Source organism: Bicyclus anynana, chromosome Z, assembly GCF_947172395.1.
Source record: "Bicyclus anynana chromosome Z, ilBicAnyn1.1, whole genome shotgun sequence".
Classification (NCBI taxonomy): domain Eukaryota; kingdom Metazoa; phylum Arthropoda; class Insecta; order Lepidoptera; family Nymphalidae; genus Bicyclus; species Bicyclus anynana.
The window spans coordinates 19,275,045-19,298,676 of record NC_069110.1 but is presented as its reverse complement, the minus strand read 5'-3'; the positions used below and the strand labels follow the sequence as shown (position 1 = coordinate 19,298,676).

Sequence of the window (23,632 nt, the reverse complement as noted above, 5' to 3'; positions counted from 1 at the left end):
AAAAAGCAAAAAATAACATCTTACCTATGTGCTACCTTCTGATCAGTTTGAAGGCGGTGCCAATCCAGTGTCATGTTTTAATTAAAGCCGTTTCTGAAAGAACCACAGAAATTGTGTAATTTAAACGGCTTGAATTAAAACATCACTGGCTTGGCACCACCTTCAAACTGATCAGAAGGTAGCACATAGGTAAGATGTTATTTTTTGCTTTTTAGTTTAGGTTAATTTTTGAGTTGGAAGTCGGTTGAATTTTTTTTATTATGATTTGTTGGATTTGTTTTGCCAAGAATAGCAGAATACATCTTAAAAACAATGAAAATTCGACGAATAAATAATTATGAAAGGTAAATAATTTTCAATATATTATGTTACTTTGTTTAGTACCTGTCAAACATTTGTTGTCCATCCTGTAATTTGTGACAAATAATTAACATTTACGAAAACAATGTAGGGTAAGGGGTAGGAGTAGGGTAGTATAGGGTGGGGATAGGGAAGTGCACATAAGTCAAAGCGAAGCTTGACCGGGTCCGCTAGTATTATATAATGTAAAATATTTGGTATTGCTTGAATGATAATAAATAAATAAATACGGGATCTTAGAGCACTAGTGTTGTGGTGTATTTTACCCTTAGACCAATTATAGAAGGACCTGTATCGCACTCATAGTCACGAACAAAATTGTCTGTCATTTTCTGAGGAAAACTAGCGTAGATTTGATATATATATCTTATACTAAACTAGAAGTTTTTGTCCGTTTTTTACACAATTCAATTACACAAAAAGGTATTTTTACGGAGCTATTTAACCGACGAACACGATTACAACTATTTAACATCGATTCTATAGAGACAGTTTTTATAATCGCATTAGATAGTTGATCATATACTTTGACAGAAAAGTAACGTCTAGCGAGGCAGGTCCTATACAATAATTGGTCTGAGGTTTTGCCCAACTCACCGTCTCCCATACAATTAGCAATGGCCGATCCTTTGAGATGGTACCCTTCTTTGCATGAATATTGAATGGCGCTCCCAAGCCTCGTGCCCTGCGCGTGTGTGCGGAGGTGCGGGGAGGCTGAGACGCGCGGAGGGCATACTATATCTGCAACGGACAAACTACATCTAATAGGCTACTCGCCTGCTGTACAAAACTAAGAAGATTTTTGCATATAGGCAGTTTAGATGCCTAGGAACTCTAATCACATTTTTATTTGTGAAAATAATCTCGTAATTCTGCGACAAACATAATCTTTGGCCGCTTATATACAGTGTGCCCGCTTGCTTGACCGGGTCCGCTAGTAAATAATAATAATTAATTACTTACGAACGCTTAAATTACATAACTAGTTTATCAATTTGAGTTTTTTTTTGTAATACGTGTCAGGTGTTCAAAATCAAAATAGGTACGGAAAATAAATTCCTAATGGTAAAACAAAATAAATCTAAGTATTCGATATTGCTAATTTTGTATGCGAAAGTTAATTTTTAAGTTCATATTGACAAACTAAGTAAATATGTTATAATTAATATTAATCATTTCGTCAGCTCACTATGAACTGTGGTTTTACTCGCGATCAAATTCTTACACCATCATCATTATCATCATCATCATCATCATCATCATCATCATCATCATCATCATCATCATCATCATCATAATTAATTAGTTGAAATGTGCCCATATCAAATTTTTTTTCTTGTATTGAAATTTTAGACCCTCCCATACATTTTTACCAGCCATTTTGTAAGTACACAAAAGGGAGATACAAAGTGTACAAGTTTTTAAAATGATGGTACACTTCAGTCCCATACACTTTTTTTACAGGACAATTTTTTTTAAATAGTGTCATCTTGTCGAAAGAAAAATAATAATTGCACTCAGAGCTTCTTCTACAAAACAAAAAAAACATTATTTTTACAAATAGTATTATAGTACGTTGGTAATATATTTCGTAGTATTTAACAAAAATCAAATCTTTAAAATCACAATTACAGCAGCTAGAGCATTGAAAAAACCGATTCAAGATAGAAAAGGTGATGATCCATTTCAGGTCCACTCGTATCATTAAAGTTTAAAAAATACAGGGTATCTGTTAAAATATAAACATGTGAATAAATGTAACTAAACAAAATGAAATAAATAAAATTAAAACCCAAGTTTTTGACTCATATCAAGATGGCGCCCATAAAGCAACTATGACATGACATTTGACAGCAAACGTCAAAACGACTATTACGTTGAAAACGTCATCAATCCGCCATTGTTACTCGTATTAATGTTGCAATTCTTGGGAGATAATGAATATTATTTCGAAAGAATTAAAGTGAATTCGTAGATTTGTATAATAGAAAATATTTAACAAAATTATTTTCTTTTATTTCCGCCAGGGTACAATGACTGATCCTGGGCTCTATACAATTTTGGACCATCCCCTTTGAAAAATCCGAAAAAATATATAGCTTTATATATAGCTTTGATGGCCTCCGTGGCGCAGTGGTATGCGCGGTGGATTTACAAAACGGAGGTCCTGGGTTCGATCCCTGGCTGGGCAGATTGAGATTTTCTTAATTGGTCCAGGTCTGGCTGGTGGGAGGCTACCACCCTACCAGCAAAGACGTACCGCCAAGCGATTTAGCGTTCCGGTATGATGTCGTGTAGAAACCGAAAAGAGTGTGGATTTTCATCCTACTCCTAACAAGTTAGCCCATTTCCATCTTAGACTGCATCATCACTTACACTTACGCTAACTTGTAAAGAATATATTAAAAAAAAAAAACAGGCTTGGTCGCCCTAGGGTTTAATAGAATGAGTAGAATGAGAGAGTGTGAAGAGACGGGTGCGTCGCGGTTAATGACTCACTAACAACTTTAACGAAGGCCGTGTTGGTGCTGCCGCCGGGCGCGGTGCACGTGTAGCTGCCGCCGTGGCGCGGCGTCGCGCGCGTCAGCGTCACGCGGAAGTGGTCGCCCTCGCCCTCGCGCCCGGACCAGTCTGCGACAAGTCAAATGTCCATGTGGAAAAAAGGTAAGTCAATTTGGTAATCACGGGCTTTCATGCCAAAGGAGTTGCGGTAGGCTATTTCGGCATCCGAGGAGTGCCATGAGCGTGGCTGTGCCTCTGATACCGCACAGCATACTCTGGCTAAATGTCACGATTGGGCAGAGCCACGCGAGGCACTCGTGGCTGTAATCGGTCAAGACTTATCTCTGTCAGGCGTCATAAAAACCATGACAAATAATGACAAATCATGGGAAGCTGTAGCCTCAATCTGTGAAATTGTAATGTCACAAAAGGAGGCGGCGGAAAGGTTAAGAGAGGTTGACTTGGAGTGTCATCCTATCCGCCGTAGCAGGACGAAGGCGGCTCGCTCACGACCGCCATTTGCCTCCTTGACGAGGACGTCCGGGTGACAGATACGGGGAATCTGTCGCCCACTGGATATAAATCCTCGAGTTGTGGATGTTTTTAGTGTTCCCGAAGCGATATTAATAACACAACAGGATTACGAGTACCGCTGCTGCTGGCTGAGTTGCGGTAGTTTATGAAATGTTCCCGTGGCTTAGTCATTAATCGGCGAGTCGGAACACCGTGGGGTTTTATTCGGTTGAAGTCCGACATAACCTTCTTGCCTCCCCGTGGCGAGAAGGTATCCATGTGGATTTCCCCACGTTAAAAAAATCTCTATAATAAAAAGGGCTCTTGCCACTTATACAATAAAAATAATTTGGTACCCGGTTTTTTTGCGTTAATTAAATAAAATGTATTTTTTTCATTAGCCGACAACATTACTAATAATTTTTATCATGGCAACATTCTTGTAATCCTTTCCCTGACAGATTGTCAGTGATCTATACGTAGTAGCGCTCGTTTATGGCGTTTTCAAAGCAATTTAAGATTTTTTTTTTTTTATGCTTCTCTACGATTTAATGTTTATTTTTAAATTGTCTCTTATAGACATTTGACAATATTACATAGCATTGACGGCTTACACCGGATATGAATTCAATTCCAGGTGTTTTTATTAGCTGTTTTAAACTGTCTATGTTTAATTTTTAGAATTGGAGTAAAACAAAAAAAAATATGTATCTAATTAATCCGAGTTCCAAAAATTCTGAAAATTATTTTCTAAACAGCAATTTGTATGTCATATCAAATATGACCTGCTTATAAATCACACTTCACACTAACATTATAAAGGCGAAAGTTTGTGTGTGTGTAAATATATTTGTTCCTCCTTTACGCTTCGGCTACTGAAGCGATTTGGCTGAAATTTGGAATAGAAATAGATTTTACTCTCGATTAACACATAGGTTACTTTTCATCCCGAAAAAATCCAGGGTTCCCGCGGTATTTTCGAAAAACTGAATTCCACGCGGACCGTCCGCTAGTTACAAATAATAAACGCCCACTTTGGGACATGCCTGATATGTGTCAAGTACCCTCAGCATAGAATCAGTTGTAACCATACTCACTGACGGTGTTCTTGGCGGGGTTGCTCCAGGTCCACTCGGGCGCGTCGCCGCCGCGGGGCCAGAGGCAGTCCAGCCACACCGTACTGCCGGGGTAGATCAGCAGTTCGCCCCTGGCGTCCACCACCGCCGACCCGGCCGCGACCGTGAACTGGATCGTGGGCGGAGCTCCACCTGCGACACAGTGGCGCGGCACAAGGTTTTTTAACTAGTGTATGCACTATAAGTACAAATTGTAAAAAAAAAATGAAAATTCCTCCTCCAATACAGATACGTAATGAATCCTCAGGGTAGGCACTGCGTTTATGCATCTATGAAGTGCACGCCACTTTTGGATTTTTTTATTTGGATTCCGTACCCAAAGGGTAAAACGGAACCATTATGACTCTGTTTTATCAATCAATAAGAAACTTAGGTCTTTTGGCTGGAAGCTCGAATACTTGTATAATTCAGTTGACAATACATTAATGATGAAAATAACTTGCTATTGTTTTACTAGACTTACATTAAATATTAGTACAGACTCGTTCGTATGTGTATCGTATCCTGTGTTGTTGATAAGATGGCGTACCTGTGTAGTTGATAAGATGGCGTACCTGTGTAGTTGATAAGATGGCGTACCTGTGTAGTTGATAAGATGGCGTACCTGTGTAGTTGATAAGATGGCGTACCTGTGTAGTTGGTAAGATGGCGTACCTGTGTAGTTGGTAAGATGGCGTACGTGTATTTGGTAAGATGGCGTACGTGTAGTTGATAAGATGGCGTACCTGTGTAGTTGAAAAGATGGCGTACCTGTGTAGTTGATAAGATGGCGTACCTGTGTAGTTGGTAAGATGGCGTACCTGTGTAGTTGGTAAGATGGCGTACGTGCAGTTGGTAAGATGGCGTACCTGTGCAGTTGGTAAGATGGCGTACCTGTGCAGTTGGTAAGATGGCGTACCTGTGCAGTTGGTAAGATGACGTACCTGTGTAGTTGATAAGATGGCGTACGTGTAGTTGATAAGATGGCGTACCTGTGTAGTTGATAAGATAACGTACGGGTAGTTGATAAGATGGCGTACCTGTGTAGTTGATAAGATAACGTACGGGTAGTTGATAAGATGGCGTACCTGTGTAGTTGGTAAGATGGCGTACCTGTGTAGTTGGTAAGATGGCGTACCTGTGTAGTTGGTAAGATGGCGTACGTGCAGTTGGTAAGATGGCGTACCTGTGCAGTTGGTAAGATGGCGTACCTGTGCAGTTGGTAAGATGGCGTACCTGTGCAGTTGGTAAGATGGCGTACCTGTGTAGTTGATAAGATGGCGTACGTGTAGTTGATAAGATGGCGTACCTGTGTAGTTGATAAGATAACGTACGGGTAGTTGATAAGATGGCGTACCTGTGTAGTTGGTAAGATGGCGTACCTGTGTAGTTGGTAAGATGGCGTACCTGTGTAGTTGGTAAGATGGCGTACGTGCAGTTGGTAAGATGGCGTACCTGTGCAGTTGGTAAGATGGCGTACCTGTGCAGTTGGTAAGATGGCGTACCTGTGCAGTTGGTAAGATGGCGTACCTGTGTAGTTGATAAGATGGCGTACCTGTGTAGTTGATAAGATAACGTACGGGTAGTTGATAAGATGGCGTACCTGTGTAGTTGGTAAGATGGCGTACCTGTGTAGTTGATAAGATGGCGTACGTGTGGAGTTGGTAAGATGGCGTACGTGCATTTGGTAAGATGGCGTACCTGTGCAGTTGGTAAGATGGCGTACCTGTGCAGTTGGTAAGATGGCGTACCTGTGCAGTTGGTAAGATGGCGTACCTGTGTAGTTGATAAGATGGCGTACGTGTAGTTGATAAGATGGCGTACCTGTGTAGTTGATAAGATAACGTACGGGTAGTTGATAAGATGGCGTACCTGTGTAGTTGATAAGATAACGTACGGGTAGTTGATAAGATGGCGTACCTGTGTAGTTGGTAAGATGGCGTACCTGTGTAGTTGATAAGACGGCGTACGTGTAGTCGGTAAGATGGCGTACGTGTAGTTGGTAAGATGGCGTACGTGTAGTTGATAAGATGGCGTACGTGTAGTTGATAAGATGGCGTACCTGTGTAGTTGATAAGATGGCGTACGTGTAGTTGATAAGATGGCGTACGTGTATTTGGTAAGATGGCGTACGTGTAGTTGGTAAGATGGCGTACGTGTAGTTGGTAAGATGGCGTACGTGTAGTTGGTAAGATGGCGTACGTGTAGTTGGTAAGATGGCGTACGTGTATTTGGTAAGATGGCGTACGTGTAGTTGGTAAGATGGCGTACGTGTAGTTGGTAAGATGGCGTACGTGTAGTTGGTAAGATGGCGTACGTGTAGTTGGTAAGATGGCGTACGTGTAGTTGGTAAGATGGCGTACGTGTATTTGGTAAGATGGCGTACGTGTATTTGGTAAGATGGCGTACGTGTAGTTGGTAAGATGGTGTACGTGTAGTTGGTAAGATGGCGTACGTGTAGTTGGTAAGATGGCGTACGTGTAGTTGGTAAGATGGCGTACGTGTAGTTGTTAAAATGATGTAGTTACAAGGATAACGTACCGGTATAATTCGTCAAGACAGATGTCGGAATGCAAGTGGGCAACTTGTTTGACCACACTCCGTTGTCACAGACGGTGGACTGATCACCCAAAATCTTGTATAGTCCGAAGTCAGCGCAGCGTGTTATTAATTCGGAGCCATGTGGATACCAGGTATCGTTCTTAAAAAAATAACAAAAGACAAAACCGTTATTATCACCCAGTCTAGTGCGATTATTGATAATCAAAAAGCTATTGAAACCAACATGGAAATTTATTACATATATATATTTGCCTCTATATTTGCCTATTGTGAGTTAATAATCTAAAGATTTTATTTCACATGGGCCTTTATGATTTAAAATACCTACAGAATAATGTTGAGTTGACGTCGACGGCGATATTTATATAAAACTATTATCATTCTCAGAAAGGTATATATCACAATGGCTTATGTGAACAGAATATCTCTACCTCGATGATATATACTCATAGTAAACGCGAATGTAATCCAAACGCTCTGTAAAATGTTACCACAGGTAGGTAGATATTATATTCATAATAACAAATTGAAGTCAATGGGAATTACAAATAAAACATTCCGATGCATCATGATGCAACGTGCGATACTAATGTGTATCCAGTTTTATGGACTTGGAGTCTGTGATGGTCAGACTTTCGTCATTTTGGGAGAGCTGTAAGAGTAACATTCTCCTACAAAATGTCAAAGCAACTATGGAGTTTGGAGCGTGGTAGCTTTGGGAAGTAGAATAATTCAAGGGTCCTCAGATCCAATTGTCCAAGTATTAAAGGTATATCGATTTTTGACGGCCTCCGTACCTTCGGCTGGGTCGATTGAGATTTTCCAAGCGATTTAGCGTTCCGTAGGGTAGGGTAGAGAAGGTGTAGGGTGGGAGTATGGTAGGGTAGGGCTAGGGAACAAGTATACATAAGTCAATGCGAATCGACCGGGTCCGGTAATTTTTATATATTTTCTACGATCTAATGAATAGTTTCTAATAGTAAAACTGTCGATTAGAGACCGGGATTCTATAAAATACTCTGCTGGGTCAGGGTCTGGATACTGAAACCTGCTACCACTTGGCCACGGTCCAAACGCCATTAGTTGCCTGACTTACCTACTTACCCTTGGTGAAGCACTGACTGGCAAACTTTCAGCTATAATAGAATGACAAAGGTCTGGCAATCACAGTGTCTCAAATAATTAGTGTATTCTACAAGCTTAACTGTTCTTGACCCAACTACACAAGCAATATCAGTGTGTTATTTAAAAAATCCAAACCTTTCAAAATATCTACGAATCAAATGCATTTATTAGTATTTATTAAACTAAGCAAGCCCAAGTTAAAACTGGTACCTACTAAGTATTAATCGTGTACAACTAGTTGGCTCCAAGTTTATCAAATACATATTACAGTCCATATACATATTGACCCAATCCCTACATTTTAAGTTTGCGTTACTTTGAAGAATTATGAGGTCTAAGTCTTGTTTATGAATATGGCCGCCAGCGTTGTAGGTCAGCCAACTAGTTGCGCACTAGGTTATTTTTCAAAGAATGTTAACCGTGTACACTTCAATACACGCGATTAATATAAGCGGAAAACACATATTTATTATTGGACTAGCGTACGCCCGCGACCTTATTCCAGTCCTTACAGTAGTATCACTGTAAAAGTTGAGTAACTTCTCCCGTTTTCCCAACGTTTTCCTTCACTGCTCTGCTCCTCTTGATCGTAGCGTGATGAAAAGTATACTATAACCTGCCCAGGAGTATGTAGAATAATTGTGGCAAGTTTCGTTAAAATCCGTCGAGTAGTTTTTGTTTCTATAACGAACACACAGACAGACAAAAATTTTACTGATTGCATTTTTGGCATCAGTATCGATCACTAATCACCTTCTGATACTTATTTTGGAAATATATTTATATAGTATTGACCTCTCTACAGATTTATTATAAGTATAGACACAACAACAGTCCAACTAATGGAAATAACTAAAACCGCTCACACTTTTAGTCAGGCATACAAACTCGTGTCGTGGAGTTATTGAGTATGTTGAAAGAACTCTGACGGCAACTATTGTTCATACATACAACATCGAGATATAAATTTGTAACAGATACGCTCTTCAAAAACGGCACCCTGAGATAGCCTCCCCACCCCGTCGGTCTATTGTACCCACTCCTAATACCAGTCTTTCCCGACTAGTTGAAGAGGAATGAGAATATTGGTCATATTTGAAAGATATGGCAAAGATTCGTGCCTCTATTTGAAGTTAGTTCGTCCCAATCACAGCCAATGTTAGGGCGTCTCAATATACTCGTACAGGCATTGAGCATACAAAAGCTGTACCAACATATAACTACCAATGTTGGTTGGTTAATATTTGACCTTTGAATTCTAGCCGTATCCTTGCTAATGCTTGGTTTTTTTTTATTAACTTATTATTTTCACTCTATTGTGTGATTGTTAGTTCTAGTTTAGATTATTATTTAGTCTGGTGGCTAGTTACCACCCTACCGACAAAGACGTACCGCCAAGCGATTTAGTGTTCCGTTACGAAGTCGTGTAGAAACCGAAAGGGGTGTGGATTTTCATCCTCCTTCTAACAAGTTAGCCCGCTTCCATCTTAGATTGCATCATCACTTACCATCAGATGAGATTGTAGTCAAGGGCTAACTTGTAAAGAATAAAAAAAAAAACAAAAGACAAATGTACAACACGTAGAGTATTTTTTTTTTAATTTTCGAATGACAGTATCGGCAAAAAGATAGATTGTATTTATAAATAGCTACTTTGCTTAAATTATGTTATAATTGAAATAAAATGGACAAGTAGCTCAAGCGTTAATTATAAGATTTGGAATCAGTTGTAGTTGTCTAAAAGGACAATAAGACAGATTCTGAAAAAAGGCTCTCACTACTATGTAGTTGACTATACTATAGTTTAACTTGATATTTTTTAACCGACTTCAAAAAGGAGGAGGTTGTCAATTCGGTCGGTATTTTTTTTTTTATGTATGTACACCGATTATTCTCGAAAGAATCTTCAATATCTTTGTAAGAGTAAACCTTGGTGCCACTTTGAAGTACGTTTTTGTTACTGACACATTATTTTGTCTATATATATATATATATATATATCGATGTTCCTATCAGAGTTCCTTTCCTCTAATAAAATATTCTAGAATATTATTAACTCTACTACAGCCCTACTCAATGTGTACTGTTTACCAACAATCAAATTGAAAATGAGGGTAAAACGCTAATCATTTCACACTTAATAATAATAATTATAATTAATTTAATAATATAATTATAATTAATTTTTAAATAAATTCGATTATTAAGCTAACCAACAAGATATAGTTCATATATTTTGAATAACATTTTAATAAACAAACAGTACATAATTTAAAATAAATAAGTTATGAAATGACATGCGTTTCCTATCTTCATTTCTAATTTGTTTATTGGTAATAGTAGGAGAGCCGAAGAGGCGATTTTTGCAGTTACTCGAGCGCAGCAGATGAACATAAAGGAGTAAACCTTGCACGTTGTTCAGTACCTCCACCAAGTATGAGCCCTTATAATGGTAGGTACGTTTAGGGCAACCAAAAAAAAACTAACTTCAGAAATACTCAACCAAGCACGTCAGATTAAGATAAGGTAGGTGAGTTGATAGCTAAAAGGTGTCAACACTTCGAAAATCTGACGAATTGAGCGTAACGTAATAGATTGAAAGGGTTACAAATTTACAAAATAAAACCCTTATATTTCTGAGATCGAGCCACGATCGCAGTTAGCTTTTTACTTATTTTGAATGAAATTATCTCCTGAATAATCGCTCATGTTGTCTCATGATTTCAGTAGGCCAAAGTGATAAAAATTGTCTTTAAAGTCTGTTTTATTTCCCAGTGCTGAAAGCGAAAAAAGTATGTATCCATTTATTCTTTCTATCATCTAATTCACCAAATCTAATCGATTCCAATGACGCTTTAGTAACTACAAATTTAGCATCCTGGGCTCTACTACTACTACTATAAACAGTACACGTCGAGTAGAACTGTAGTATAGGTATACTGTGAGTCTGTGCTACTTTTAATAGCTGTTAGTATTGGAAATTAAAAAACTCAAACGCTGTTTGTACTGCACTTTACCCAATGATTCTTCGCGCCTGCCTATGATTCTGAAATGTCAAAACAGTTGTGTATATTTGTAGGACCACAAAAAGACATGTCCCAAAATGGGCCTTTATTATTTATAACTAGTAGACGCCGCGCGGTTTCACCCGCGTAGTTCCCGTTCCCTTAGGAATACAGGGATAAAATATAACCTATAGCCTTCCTCGTTATATGGGCTATCTAACACTGAAACAATTTTTCAAATCGGACCAGTAGTTCCTGAGATTAACGCGTTCAATCAAACAAACAAACAAACTCTTCAGTTTTATAATATTAAGTATAGATTTACAAGCGGGTTCACAGTATTTTTTACGGATAGAAGACACAAACTGCTGCTTAAAAAACAATTTTCAGAATTTTTGGAACCAGCATAAATAAATATTTTTTTTCTTTCGCTTCTTTGTCTACAAATTAAACATTGACAATACAGTAAAAGTGTTAAAAAACAACCAATAAAAATAACTGGAATTGAATTCATATCCGATGTAAGCCGTCAATGTCATGTAATGTTGTCAAATGTCTATATGCCACAAGTTAAAAAGAAACATTAAATCGTAGACAGAGAAGCATGAAAAAAATCCATAAATTGCTTTAGAAACACCATGTATGAACGCAAATGCCATTTACGCATTCCCATCATAAAATTTCTTAATTAATGTTCTCACTTTATTTAATTAATAAAAAAAATTGCGTGTTTCAATTTTTTTGTTTATTTTAGGTTTTAAGCCCTATATAAAAAAGAACTTTATATAAGTTCTTTTAAAAAAATAATTAGTTCCACTTAGTTGACACTCGGAATAAAGGCCCAGCCTCCATTCAAAATTGGGAAGTGTCCTTTTAACTTCCTCATTTCAAGCGGTTTTCGAAATTTCGTAATTTAGTGACTTTTCGCATATTGTCTATCGTTTTTTGAGTGGGACAATATTTAACACCAATAAATATATCTTGCGTCCATACACTACACACCAATATAAATTTTAAATTATTATACACACACACACGTGTTATTTTAATACAATGAAACATCGAGTCTATAGACGCAGTTGACGAAACTATTTAATTATGATCAAACGTGTTCATACAATTTTGATCATGATCAGATAGTTTTGACAGAGGGGTAACCTCTAATAAAACTGTCTTCCGGACATACTCGTAGAAGTAGGTATTATACAGGGTGCTGGGGAGTATTTCCCATAACTCGAGGGTTATATTCTTTACCGAAATTTTATTGAAAATGTTCAAAAACATGTGTTCTAAAATTAATAAATATTTTGTAAATATATCTTAAAATGTGTCCCTTACACGCATCCTTATAATTATAAAGTAGCCAAATTTTGAAAATTAAAATGCAAGGATTGATAAACGCGTGTGTTACATAAATTGTTACAATTATTTGAATTACCTAATTTGTATAAAATAATAAAAAATAAATCATATATTTATGTAACAGCTTTTATTTTTAGCTAAAAAAATTATTAGCTATGCATTTCGGCTCTTATAAGCGAACTCGTCATCACCTTGAATCTTTTATTTTCTATTATATCCGACTATGAAAATAACATGTCTAACTGCGGTAGATTAAAGTTTCATTTGGACATATTTTCGTATAACTTAATTTCTATTTAAATGTCAATCTTTATTTATTTTATTTGTAACAATTATAACATTGTAAGTAAATAACAATTACTTAAACAGTGCTTTATAAAATTGTAAAATTTGCACACCATGTTTATGGTAATACACTGTAACTTGATTATACTTGTAAAACAACATTTGTATACGTGTATTAGGCAAATAAAATGTCATTTCATTTCATTGAAGTTATGTGAAATACTCCCCAGCACCCTGTATAAATAAGATGTTTATTGACTTACCAATACCGTTTTGTTTTTGTAAGTAACGTACAGATTTGGATTTTGGCTTGTGAAGAGGCATTCCCGTAGTATAGGCTGAAATCTGCCATCTGCAAAAGACACAACTTATTATACACTCGACTAGAAGATGCTCGCAACATCGTCCGCCAGAATATCGATGTATGTATATGTACAAAATTAAAAAAAAAAAAATTTGAGTCTGTACTTTGTTTTGGCTCCCATATGTACCAAGTTTCTAACCTCATAAAAGTACAGGTGTTCTAAGTTAGAGGTGTGTGCGTATGTTAGAAGTATTTGTTTGAAATAGCTGTCAAACAAAGAATCATTGGTTTAATAGCTCAGAGAGAGATTCGAGATGGTTCATAGCTATGTACGAGGAATATACTCAACAAGCCAATCTCAAAATATCGACATTTTATTATTACCATGGAAAAAAAATCCTGACATAGTTGTTATTCTAGCTAAACTCGATTGATATGCTCATCAACCTATCATATAGTACACTAAGGGATACTTCGTCTCTGTTCGTGGTTTAACATCTAAATATATGTTAAACCACCACGCTGACCCAGTGTATACTAGCGGGCTTAAGTATATCTCACGATCTCTGAGACGTTAACGTATTGGCTAGGGCCTTCAGATTAAAGCACTTTCACTACCGGAAAAGACAGACGCGATAGCCTGTGGATGTGACCTCTGCCTTCGATTCGGAGGGCGTAGGTTCGAATCCGGTCCAGGGCATGTACCTTCAACTTTTCAGTTGTGTGCATTTTAAGAAATTAAATATCACGTGTTTCAAACGCTTAAGGAAAAACAACGTGAGGAACATTGCGTACCTGAGTTTTTTTTTAATAATTCTCTACATGACGTGAAGTCTGTCAATCCTATTTTGGCCAGCGAGGTGGACTAAGGCCTAACTCCTTTCATTCTGATAGGAGCCTCAACAGTAAGCCGAATATGCGTTGTTAATGATGAGATCATAGCCAAACAGTATATGAGTGAATAGAGTTTGAAGGTGAAACTCCATTCCCAACAAGATATCGCGTTTTAAAATGTTAAAATAAGTTTGGTCCACTCTTTTATATGGCTGTGAAACATGAGTTCTGAAAAAGGACAGTGTCGACGGTTGCAAGCATTTGAGATGTAGGATTCGTGGGGAATCATTTTGTTATTGATATTGTGGGATATCATTCAAATGCTGCTAGAGCAAAACTGCAAGCGAGCAAACAAGCGCGAGCTGATGTCAACTGTATAAGGCAGAAGGTTGCATTTTTCGGACATTTGCAAAGAGGATTCTACTACAAGTTTCCCAGGTTGATCCTAGAATGCAAGACAGTCGGAAAAAGGGCAAGACAGTCGGAAAAATGGATGGACAATATTAAGGAGTGGGCCAAGAGTAATTACAGCCTGCTGAAAAATATTTCAAGACATCGGAAATGTTTTACCGTATGATCGCCAAACTTCAGTTTGAAGAGGGCACCTGGTGGTGATGATGGTGAACCCTTCACAAAAGCAAATATAGTAGCACGCATATTGAAGAGCAAGAGAACTTGGTCTAGGGGTCTTAAATGCTGCAACGGGACGACGCGTGAGAAATAATGGGATCGCCAGAAGTCTAAGCATGAAGCGTATTAGACCAGCCCCTGTCTGAAATAATGAACGTATAGTGCGGTACTAGAAAATCTGGGCAGAGATTGAAAAATAAATCCAACGGACGGATCGAAATACAATCTCAAAATCAAAATTCATTTATTTCAAGTAGGCTATTTTGGGCACTTTTGAAATGTCAGATGGCTATTTGTAAAGACTCTACCACCAATTCGGAAGGTTCTGCTGAAAAGAGTCGCATTATAATTTACAATTTCTTATAGTTTTACTTCCTGTAGGTAGAAGCTGATTCAAAGGCCTCCAAGCACCTTTATCTTTAAGGAACTCATCAATGGTGTAGTAACCCAGACTAAGTAAGTGTTTGTAACACACTGCATGAGCCGGTTCATAACTGTCTTGGGCATCTTGTTATAGAAGAGTCATGGTCTGACACCTTTACCGTGTAGCTGTTGAGTCTTTACATTGTTATAACATCAACATTGAGAAAGCAAAACAAACAAATAATTGTTCAACTTGATCTAGCTATATTCTAGATTGTGCACGACTATTGATTTTTTTATTTATAGACTACCCTCCGCGTCCTCTACCCACGCCGCGCGTGGGTAGAGGACGCGGAGGGCGGTCTGCGGAGCGGGCGGCGGTCGGCGGAGGACGTGGCGCAATATGCTATCGATTCTCGGAAATTTTCGTACCTGCGATGTTTTCATATAAAAGACGAGTTGATTTTTTTTATATATTAACAATAGTGAAGGATTTCATAGAAAACTTTCCAAACGTTAAAAACGCTGTCGTCCATTTTGTGATGTCACGATGTTACTAAAGGAATAATCTATGTATTAAAGAAATGAAGAAACTAATATTTTTATCAAATTCTCTGTTTGGTTAAGGTTTAGCGTTAACGTGACGCACATAAAACATATTAAAATTTGACGTAATGTCAAATAAATATTTATTTTATGTATTCATGTCTAAAAAAATATAATATTTTATTTTTCAATCTAATCAAACGCTATCCCTTTTAGTAAAAGTGTCAACTAGCCTATTACTGAAGGCTGTATAAAAGGGCGCACCCCTCTGGAAAAAGCTCAGGCCAAAAAAGCAAAACATTTTCCAGTGAGGAGGCAAAAAGCTTTGTAAAAAACATTTTCCCCTCTGACAAAACATTTTCCAGAGAGGGCTGTAGTATGATGAGAGGGGAACAACTCTCTAAGGGCGTGATACAGACCTCGACTTACGTCAAATTGTTTTTATCTATGTCACACAATAGACTTGTAATAGACCCAGTGTCCATACAATAATAATTATGATATAATAAAAAAAAAATTAAAAATAGTAAAAAAACATATTTTTCATTTCATTTTATTATTTGTGTCATTTCATTTTCTTACACTGAGAGCATGCGATAGCTAGACATACCTCATTTTTGGAAGGCTGACAGTTTGTTTGCTTTTGTTCTTACTATAGGCAAGTATGGTAACCAATTATGACAGACAGATAGACTGACGTACAGGCAGAAAGGTAGACAGACAGACAGACAGACAGACAGACAGGCATACATACTTACATAAAGGCATACCGACAGACAGACAGGCAGACAGACAGACAGACAGACCGACCGACAGGCATACAGACAGACAAACAGACAGACAGACAGGCATACAGACAGACAGACAGGCGAACAGGCAGTCAGATAGATAGACAGACAAACAGGCAGACAGACAGCAGACTGTTATAATATTAGAGGGACGTTATTTTATTTTATATTATTTAGGGATTATAATATGAATGCAATCTTACTTTGTGTGGGGGAACACAGTGGTCCCACCCAGTTACCGTCTACACATTTGATCTTGCAGATTAATCGTTCATTCAACGGTCCAATGAGTCCAGGAAATTTTACCTGTTGAATACAGTATGTATCTATAGCAACAGAAGAAAAGGGGACTTTAGAATAAAAAAAAAACTTTTATCAGATGGTAAATCATTAAAAACATAAAGATTTGATCCACTACAACAAACTAAATGTGATTGTATCAAAATGCTCATTGATTTGAATTTTTGCATGAAATTGAATTGTTCAATGACATTGACCTAGGTTTGTAAGCTGTAATTAGTTGTTAAGTACCCCAATACTATACTATTTAATAATGATCCCTTTGTGATGTCAGAGTATATTGCAATATCTCTTACCTCTGAAACTTTGGCAAAATCTTGACGAAAACGATGAATATCAAGGTTGGCATCAATACTAGTAACATCTGGCAAAGAACACTTAAAATCATCTAAAATAAATAATCACATTAAAGAAATAACAATAAAAACTGCCTTTTTGATTAAAAATGAATCCGGAACTTAGTGGAGCATTAGAGAGCACATGAACTGACAGTGCTCCCAGGCACTATCTTTATCGTTTTATAGCTTTTCTTTTTTTTTTCATATATACACATGTTTCTAAACAGGTCTGTCCTAGCTGTGATACAGCCTGTATCACAATACAGCCTGGGGCATGATTGATTCAGCAAAGGCTGCCTTTTTTTCATTTCAATGGACCTCTTCCATATCTACGCCGAAGTCAGAGTCTCAGAGGAAGCACAGCCAGCCCTAGTTATGTCTCTGAGATCCCAGTAAAAAACAGATATCTCCCATGTTGCCTTTGGCCTGCCACACTTGCACCTGCCCGCTATAGTTAGGTCAGTCTAACACCAACATTTCATGACAAAGTTTTAAAATTTACTAGTCAAACTTCTGCAATTTTTAACTGGTGGCCTGGTCGCTAACTGTGGCCCTCATAAAAAGGCTCAAAGTCACCTACTGGGCGATGGAGCGAGCTATGCTTGGCGTTTCTCTGCGTGATTGAATCAAATATGAGGAGATCCACAGAAGAACGAACGTCACTGATATAGCTCAGCGAGTCGCGTAGCTGAAGTGGCAATGGGCAGGCCACATAGTTTGAAGAGCCGATGGATGTTGATGATGAATGGTGACGCCGCACCAGAAAGCCCAGTGCTGGTCGACCCCCTACTAAGTGGACTGAGGACATCAAGCGTGTAGCAGGGAGCCACTGGATGCTCATGGTTCAGGACTGTTTTGTTTTGAAGTCCATGCAAGAGGCCTATGTCCAGCAGTGGATGTCCATCGGCTGTTAATGTTGATGATGATGTATTCTGCAATCAATCATCATTCTCCAGTCAATCATTTCGAACAACCCTCTACAGCTCCTCCTCCTCTTACTATGAGATGGGATTTGAAATTTAGACTCACCAATAGCTGGTTTAGGGTTCTTATGTTTGACTGTTAGAAATATCCAGTAATCAAACCCAGGACCTCATGATCTGAAGCTACATAGACTAACTGAACCAATAAACAATCACTGGGCCAATAGTCAGATATCAATAAAAGAAATTACATGTTATTACAATAGTCTGACCAAACTTAAATGCCAACTATTGTAATATATTTCAATCCACATTCATATTTCACTATTTCAACCAATCATTCATTCATAACTTGTGACAGCTCAATTTATTGATGTCTCAATGTCATTAAAGAGTTCATTTTAATCTATCATTCAGCTTTTTCATTTAAGTGAAAACCCTTGACAAGCTTGCATTGATTTTGTTGCAATTTTTTTGATAACTATGTTGGAAATAGTATAATAATTTGTTGCAGTTTTTTTGATAACTATGTTGGAAATAGATAAGGCTTCTGTATTGTCAAAGGTAAAGTTTCTAGTGCCTCTTAAGATACGAGAAGCAATCGAAATTAGTTGTCACCCAAATTTTAATTGAAATCATGGATGCTTGCTGTCGACAGCATGGAACTGCTCTTTCATTGTCACAAATAACAAACTTGGAACAAGATAGTGTTAGTTCAGTTTCCTTGCAAGAATGTCAGTCCAATAATGATGACACTAATGAACCTTTGGAGATTGTAATGGAACCTTCACTCCCCGCATCACAGCCCCTCTCCCAACGTGCGATGCGAGCGACTAGTTTGGATCTTGCCGCATTGCAAGAACCAGCTTATGACTAAGGGTCCCGTATGGATTCAAAACTAGTCAGGCATACTCCAACGTTGTAGTCGGAGTATGCCTGTGCCATGTTTATAATAAATTAATTTAAGTATATGATTTAGACCTACTACTACTATAGGCAGAAAATAATGAGAGGATATTTTTGAAACAAATCTGCAGCTGAGAAAAATATATTCATGATACAGAATGTATGCCCTTGATAATATTGATAATCAATAAGTCCTTAGTTACCTAGTTCTAGTCGTATAAGGTTTATGTATATACCCGCTTGGGTGGTGCCAGAGTAATGTGTATTTTGCAACAAATATCTAGTATTATTATCCTATTAAATTTAACTTATGTTAGTTTTTTTCTGTTACTGAGACAGAGTACATGACTTCATTCATCATTGAAGGTGGGGCAAATTATTATCTTCAATCAATGTAGCACGAATTACAAAGTATTGATTTGTCTAGCTCACTCTAGATCTATGGTTCTATTGAGTTTAGTTATGTAATACACGTTACATGAAAAATTGATATTAAAAAGCAAAACACGAGAGATATGTAAAATACAAACAAAAAACACTCACCGGCAAGTAATTTGTCGTCTTCACATAAAGCAAAAGAAAAAAACAGTGTAATCAGTAGTAATCGATTCATTGTTGAATATTTTATAAAAAAAAACTTCCAAGTGAAAAACCTGTTACACACAATGCAATATAATTCACATTTTAAGCGATTCCACAACAGAAATCTAAACAAACTAGGATAATTATATTTTTGTTTTACTTCACATTCACAAATTGTACGCTTTCACGCCGGGCCCAGCCCACAGATCACAATCTATATTTCTATATTGATTATCACAGATACTACGCTTAAAAAGTATAGACCATAGAGTAGAATATATATAGGTGTAGACCACAGAGTAAATTAATATGTAGGTGTAGACTGTAGACCAACTGTAGACCATAGATTACAACAGGCTACTTGCCACTTTTGTAAACAGTGTTTAAACTGAATGAATTATCTTACTAGGTACGCAAACTCATTTGTGTTTTATTTAAAAATACCAAATAGTTATGATTTTACATACATTCAAAGTTCGCATAAATATCGACTCCCGCTAACGGTCGCGATATTGTACGTGACGTCATCATACAACGTTTGCTCACCTGTTATAGACATTTCGTGAAAATGACCTTTCGCATATTATGAATACTATACAGTATTATGAAGACTAGACGACCGAACATTATTTTCCCCGTTTTGGCCACGTTTTTGATCGGTGCTTTGCTCCTATTGGTCGTAGAGTGATGTTATGTAGCTTATAGCTTTCCTCGATAAACGGGAACAAAAAAAGAATTATTCAATTCTAACTATTAGTTCGTCAGTAGGTAAGGCAGAAGTACGAAATTGGCTATAACGGGCAAGCAAATGTTGTATGATGACGTCGTCGTCACGGCGTTAAACGCTAGCTAATCACCGCGCGCTCACTTATCTCGGGAATTAATTAACGTATCGAAATAATTCTTTCACGAGTATTTTTTGTTTCAACGGCACATAAAGAAAGCTAACATTTTAAAATGGTTAAAATTATTCATTATGAAAGTATTATAAGCTATATTTTATTTTGTCCTGTCTATAATAACCAGTAAAAAATTTAATATAAATGAAAAAATATCCACGGTAAATTTTTGTCGCCGAAACACAACACATTAGCAAGTGACGTCATTCATAGATATAACAGCGTCATTGGCGTTTGCAGTGATGTTATTATATCACGTCATTGCAAGCGCCAATCACATGCCTTGTAGCGAATGACGTTACAGTTTATGATTGGCGTTTGTGGTGACGTGATAAAAATACAATTTTTTTTATAAAAATATTACAATAAGAGTTTGGCTAATGAAAGTAGAGACTGAAATCGCCCGCCAAATTTCAAAAAAATCGAAGTAAATGCTTAAAATTATAGTGCAATTATTGGAATAACTGAGTTTAATATATACAGTATAGGTAGTAATGTATTCACAAATAAAAAAATAATTTAAACAAAAAAAGTGTGTCAGCTCCGTCGCACGAATGGAGTTTACTCTTTTCAATAGCAACGCCTGAAAAGTGAAAGGTGCGCAACCGAGGTGCAGCGCTGCGTGCGCGCCCGCCAACAGCGTGCACGTGCGTGCGGACGCGCTAGGCATGTGCACGTGCTACGTACGGTGAAAGGTGCGCAGAATAGGTTGCGCACAAAAAACGTACCGAGGGGTATAAATGAAAAATCGATTGTTAAGGAGTAAACTCCAATAAGTTATGAAATGACATGCGTTACGTTTTTTATGCGCAACCTATTCTGCGCACCTTTCACCGTGCGCTGTGCCGCCAACAACTTGCACATCGCACCCATGTGCACGCTGTAGGCGGGTGCGCACGCCGCGGCCTGCTGCACCTCGGTTGCACACCTTTCACTTATAAGGCGCGAGTATTGAGACGTGCTTCGAGCTAACTTTTTGTTTTTTTTAACATACACACTTTTTTTTTGTTGGTAAACAGTGCACATCGAGTAGGGCTTTAGTAATACTTATGTTAAAGAAGACTAAATGTATAGAATTGTAAAATAACTAATAGACTTTATAATATACTTCACATTATATATTTTACTCTTACAATGATATAATCATTAAACAAACAAGCCCAATAACATATAGTATATAGGTATAGTCGCCTATACAGCATACCCTATGTACGTCTCAATACACTCACAGCTAAATTAGAAAGTTGCGCACTAAAGGTGCGCACCAAAAACGTGACATTTTTTCGTTAGTTCGGTTGGTTTTACCCCTCGGATACCGGGCGCCTTATATATAGAGTAAACTCCAATTATAAAACGCATGTTTATTGAATGATTTTTAAATTTGGCCGGCGATTTCAGTCTCTACTTTCATTAGCTAAACTCTACGAGATTATTTTCACAAATAAAAATGTGATGAGAGTTTCTAGGCATCTAAACTGCTTCTTAGTTTTGTACAGCAGGCGAGTACCCTACTGTATACTGTAGAGTGTAGACTGGGGAAGGGGATGCGGCTTCGGAACAAAAAAGTGCCATCTATGAGAAGGCAAAAAACTTATTAATGAATTAGTTTACATAAAATGACAGTAGATGTCGCATAAATGTTTAAATTCAAAAAGTTACTCTTAATTATAGTTTCGGGCAAGGAACATATTTACTTTCGGGTTTTTTGGCGGGAACTTCCAAAGTGCGACGCAATTTGAATAGTCTCGTGAAATTACTTAAAATATTATCAAATTAATAAAGATGGCGAGTCGCAAAAAAAGACGTTAGGTACCCAGAAAATGGTGCAGATTTTGAATACATAGTTTTTTACGAAAGCATAGATGATATGAAACCCATCGGAGATTAGGGACTTTATGTCCTTATCGTCAACACTAAAAAGATTTAGTAAAGGGATAAAACAACTACCTATTACGAATAAATAAATACAAAATAGGCGTATTATTTGTGCGGCCAGGGCTAGCAAATACAGCCTGAACAAAAAAATCTTAGATCTATAAAAAATTAAGGCGAGCATAACTGCAAAAACACAGAAGTAACTGGAGTTATTATGCATGTTTTTTTTTATTCTTTACAAGTTAGCCCTTGACTACAATATCACCGGATGGTAAGTGATGATGCAGTCTAAGATGGAAGCGGGCTAACTTGAGGATGAAAATCCACACTCCTTTCGGTTCTACACGACATCGTACCGGAACGCTAAATCGCTTGGCGGTACATCTATGTCGGTAGGGTGGTAACTACCCACGGCCGAAGCCTCCCACCAGCCAGACCTGGACTGTATTAAGATGCGACTGTATTAAGGGTCTGATGATGAAGACGAGGGACAGTGAAGAGAACTCCTCGACGGTTCACAGTAGCTACCTTGTGTTTGGACTTGATAAATTTGTATTGATGAGAACTTTCCACCTAGATGGATTGTGACTGTATTAAGGGTCTGGTGACGAAGACGAAGCACAGTGAAGAGAACTCCTCGACGGCTCACAGTAGCTACCTTGTGTTTGGACTTGATAATTTTGTATTGATAAGAACTTTCCACTTAGATAGGTTGTGACTGTACACACGCAGTAGGTATGCTAACACTAAAAACAAAAAAATAAAAAATTTAATAAAAAAAATTTAACCGACTTCCAAGTCAAAAAATAACTTTAACTAAAAAGCAAAAAATAAGATCCTACCTATGTGCTACCTTCTGATCAGTTTGAAGGCGGTGCCAAGCCAGTGTCGTGTTTTAATTAAAGCTGTTTCTGAAAGAACCACAGAATTTTGTAGTTAAAACGTGTTTAATTAAAACATCACTGGCTTGGCACCGCCTTCAAACTGATCAGAAGGTAGCACATAGGTAGGATCTTATTTTTTGCTTTTTAGTTAAAGTTATTTTTTGACTTGGAAGTCGGTTGAATTATTTTTATTAAAATTTTTCTTGATACTTTATGCAGTCGGGTTTTTTATTTGTTTAATTAATTAATTTATTAAACTTCTGGACAGAGCTTTTTTTTTGGAGTTTACTCCTTAAGAAACGATTTTCCATATAATTATAGCCCCCGGTACGAAAAAAATATGGGCAGTAAAATTCGATGAATGAATGACAGCGCTACGTTTTTGTGCGCAACCTATTCTGCGCACCTTTCACCGTGCGCAGCCGCCAATGCGCGCGCCGCTGTGTGCTGCTGCTCTTCGAGCAGTTTTCAGAAGTGAGCATTTAGACGAACATAGTGCATGCTGCGGGCAACATACACTATTTTGGTCTCATCACTCACTCCTGGTAAATAGGTGTCTATTTAGACAATCTATCTGAAAGAGTAAACTCCATTCGTGCATTTGAGCTGACACACACTTTTTAACCGACTT

The 23,632-nt window shown here is 37.6% G+C and overlaps 1 protein-coding gene across 3 annotated transcripts in view; it reads right to left on the bottom strand.

Annotated features, from left to right (window-relative positions):
- LOC112052913 (locomotion-related protein Hikaru genki) overlaps positions 1–19,573 on the bottom strand; it is a 361,983-nt gene extending 342,410 nt beyond the window's left edge. For 2 of the 3 annotated variants that reach the window (XR_008252309.1, XM_024092157.2), the window contains exons 1-8: positions 19,305–19,573; positions 16,891–16,982; positions 16,498–16,600; positions 13,093–13,181; positions 7,032–7,191; positions 4,473–4,643; positions 2,860–2,991; positions 958–1,101 (exon numbers count right to left, since the gene is read on the bottom strand). Coding sequence is in view for 1 of the 3 variants with exons in the window: in XM_024092157.2 (XP_023947925.1) it covers positions 958–1,101; positions 2,860–2,991; positions 4,473–4,643; positions 7,032–7,191; positions 13,093–13,181; positions 16,498–16,600; positions 16,891–16,982; positions 19,305–19,374 (961 nt within the window). In the remaining 2 variants the exon portion in view is untranslated. The remainder of the gene's footprint in view (positions 1–957; positions 1,102–2,859; positions 2,992–4,472; positions 4,644–7,031; positions 7,192–13,092; positions 13,182–16,497; positions 16,601–16,890; positions 16,983–19,304) is intronic. The other variant, XR_008252310.1, reaches the window with a different exon arrangement.
- Positions 19,574–23,632: the final 4,059 nt, after the last annotated feature.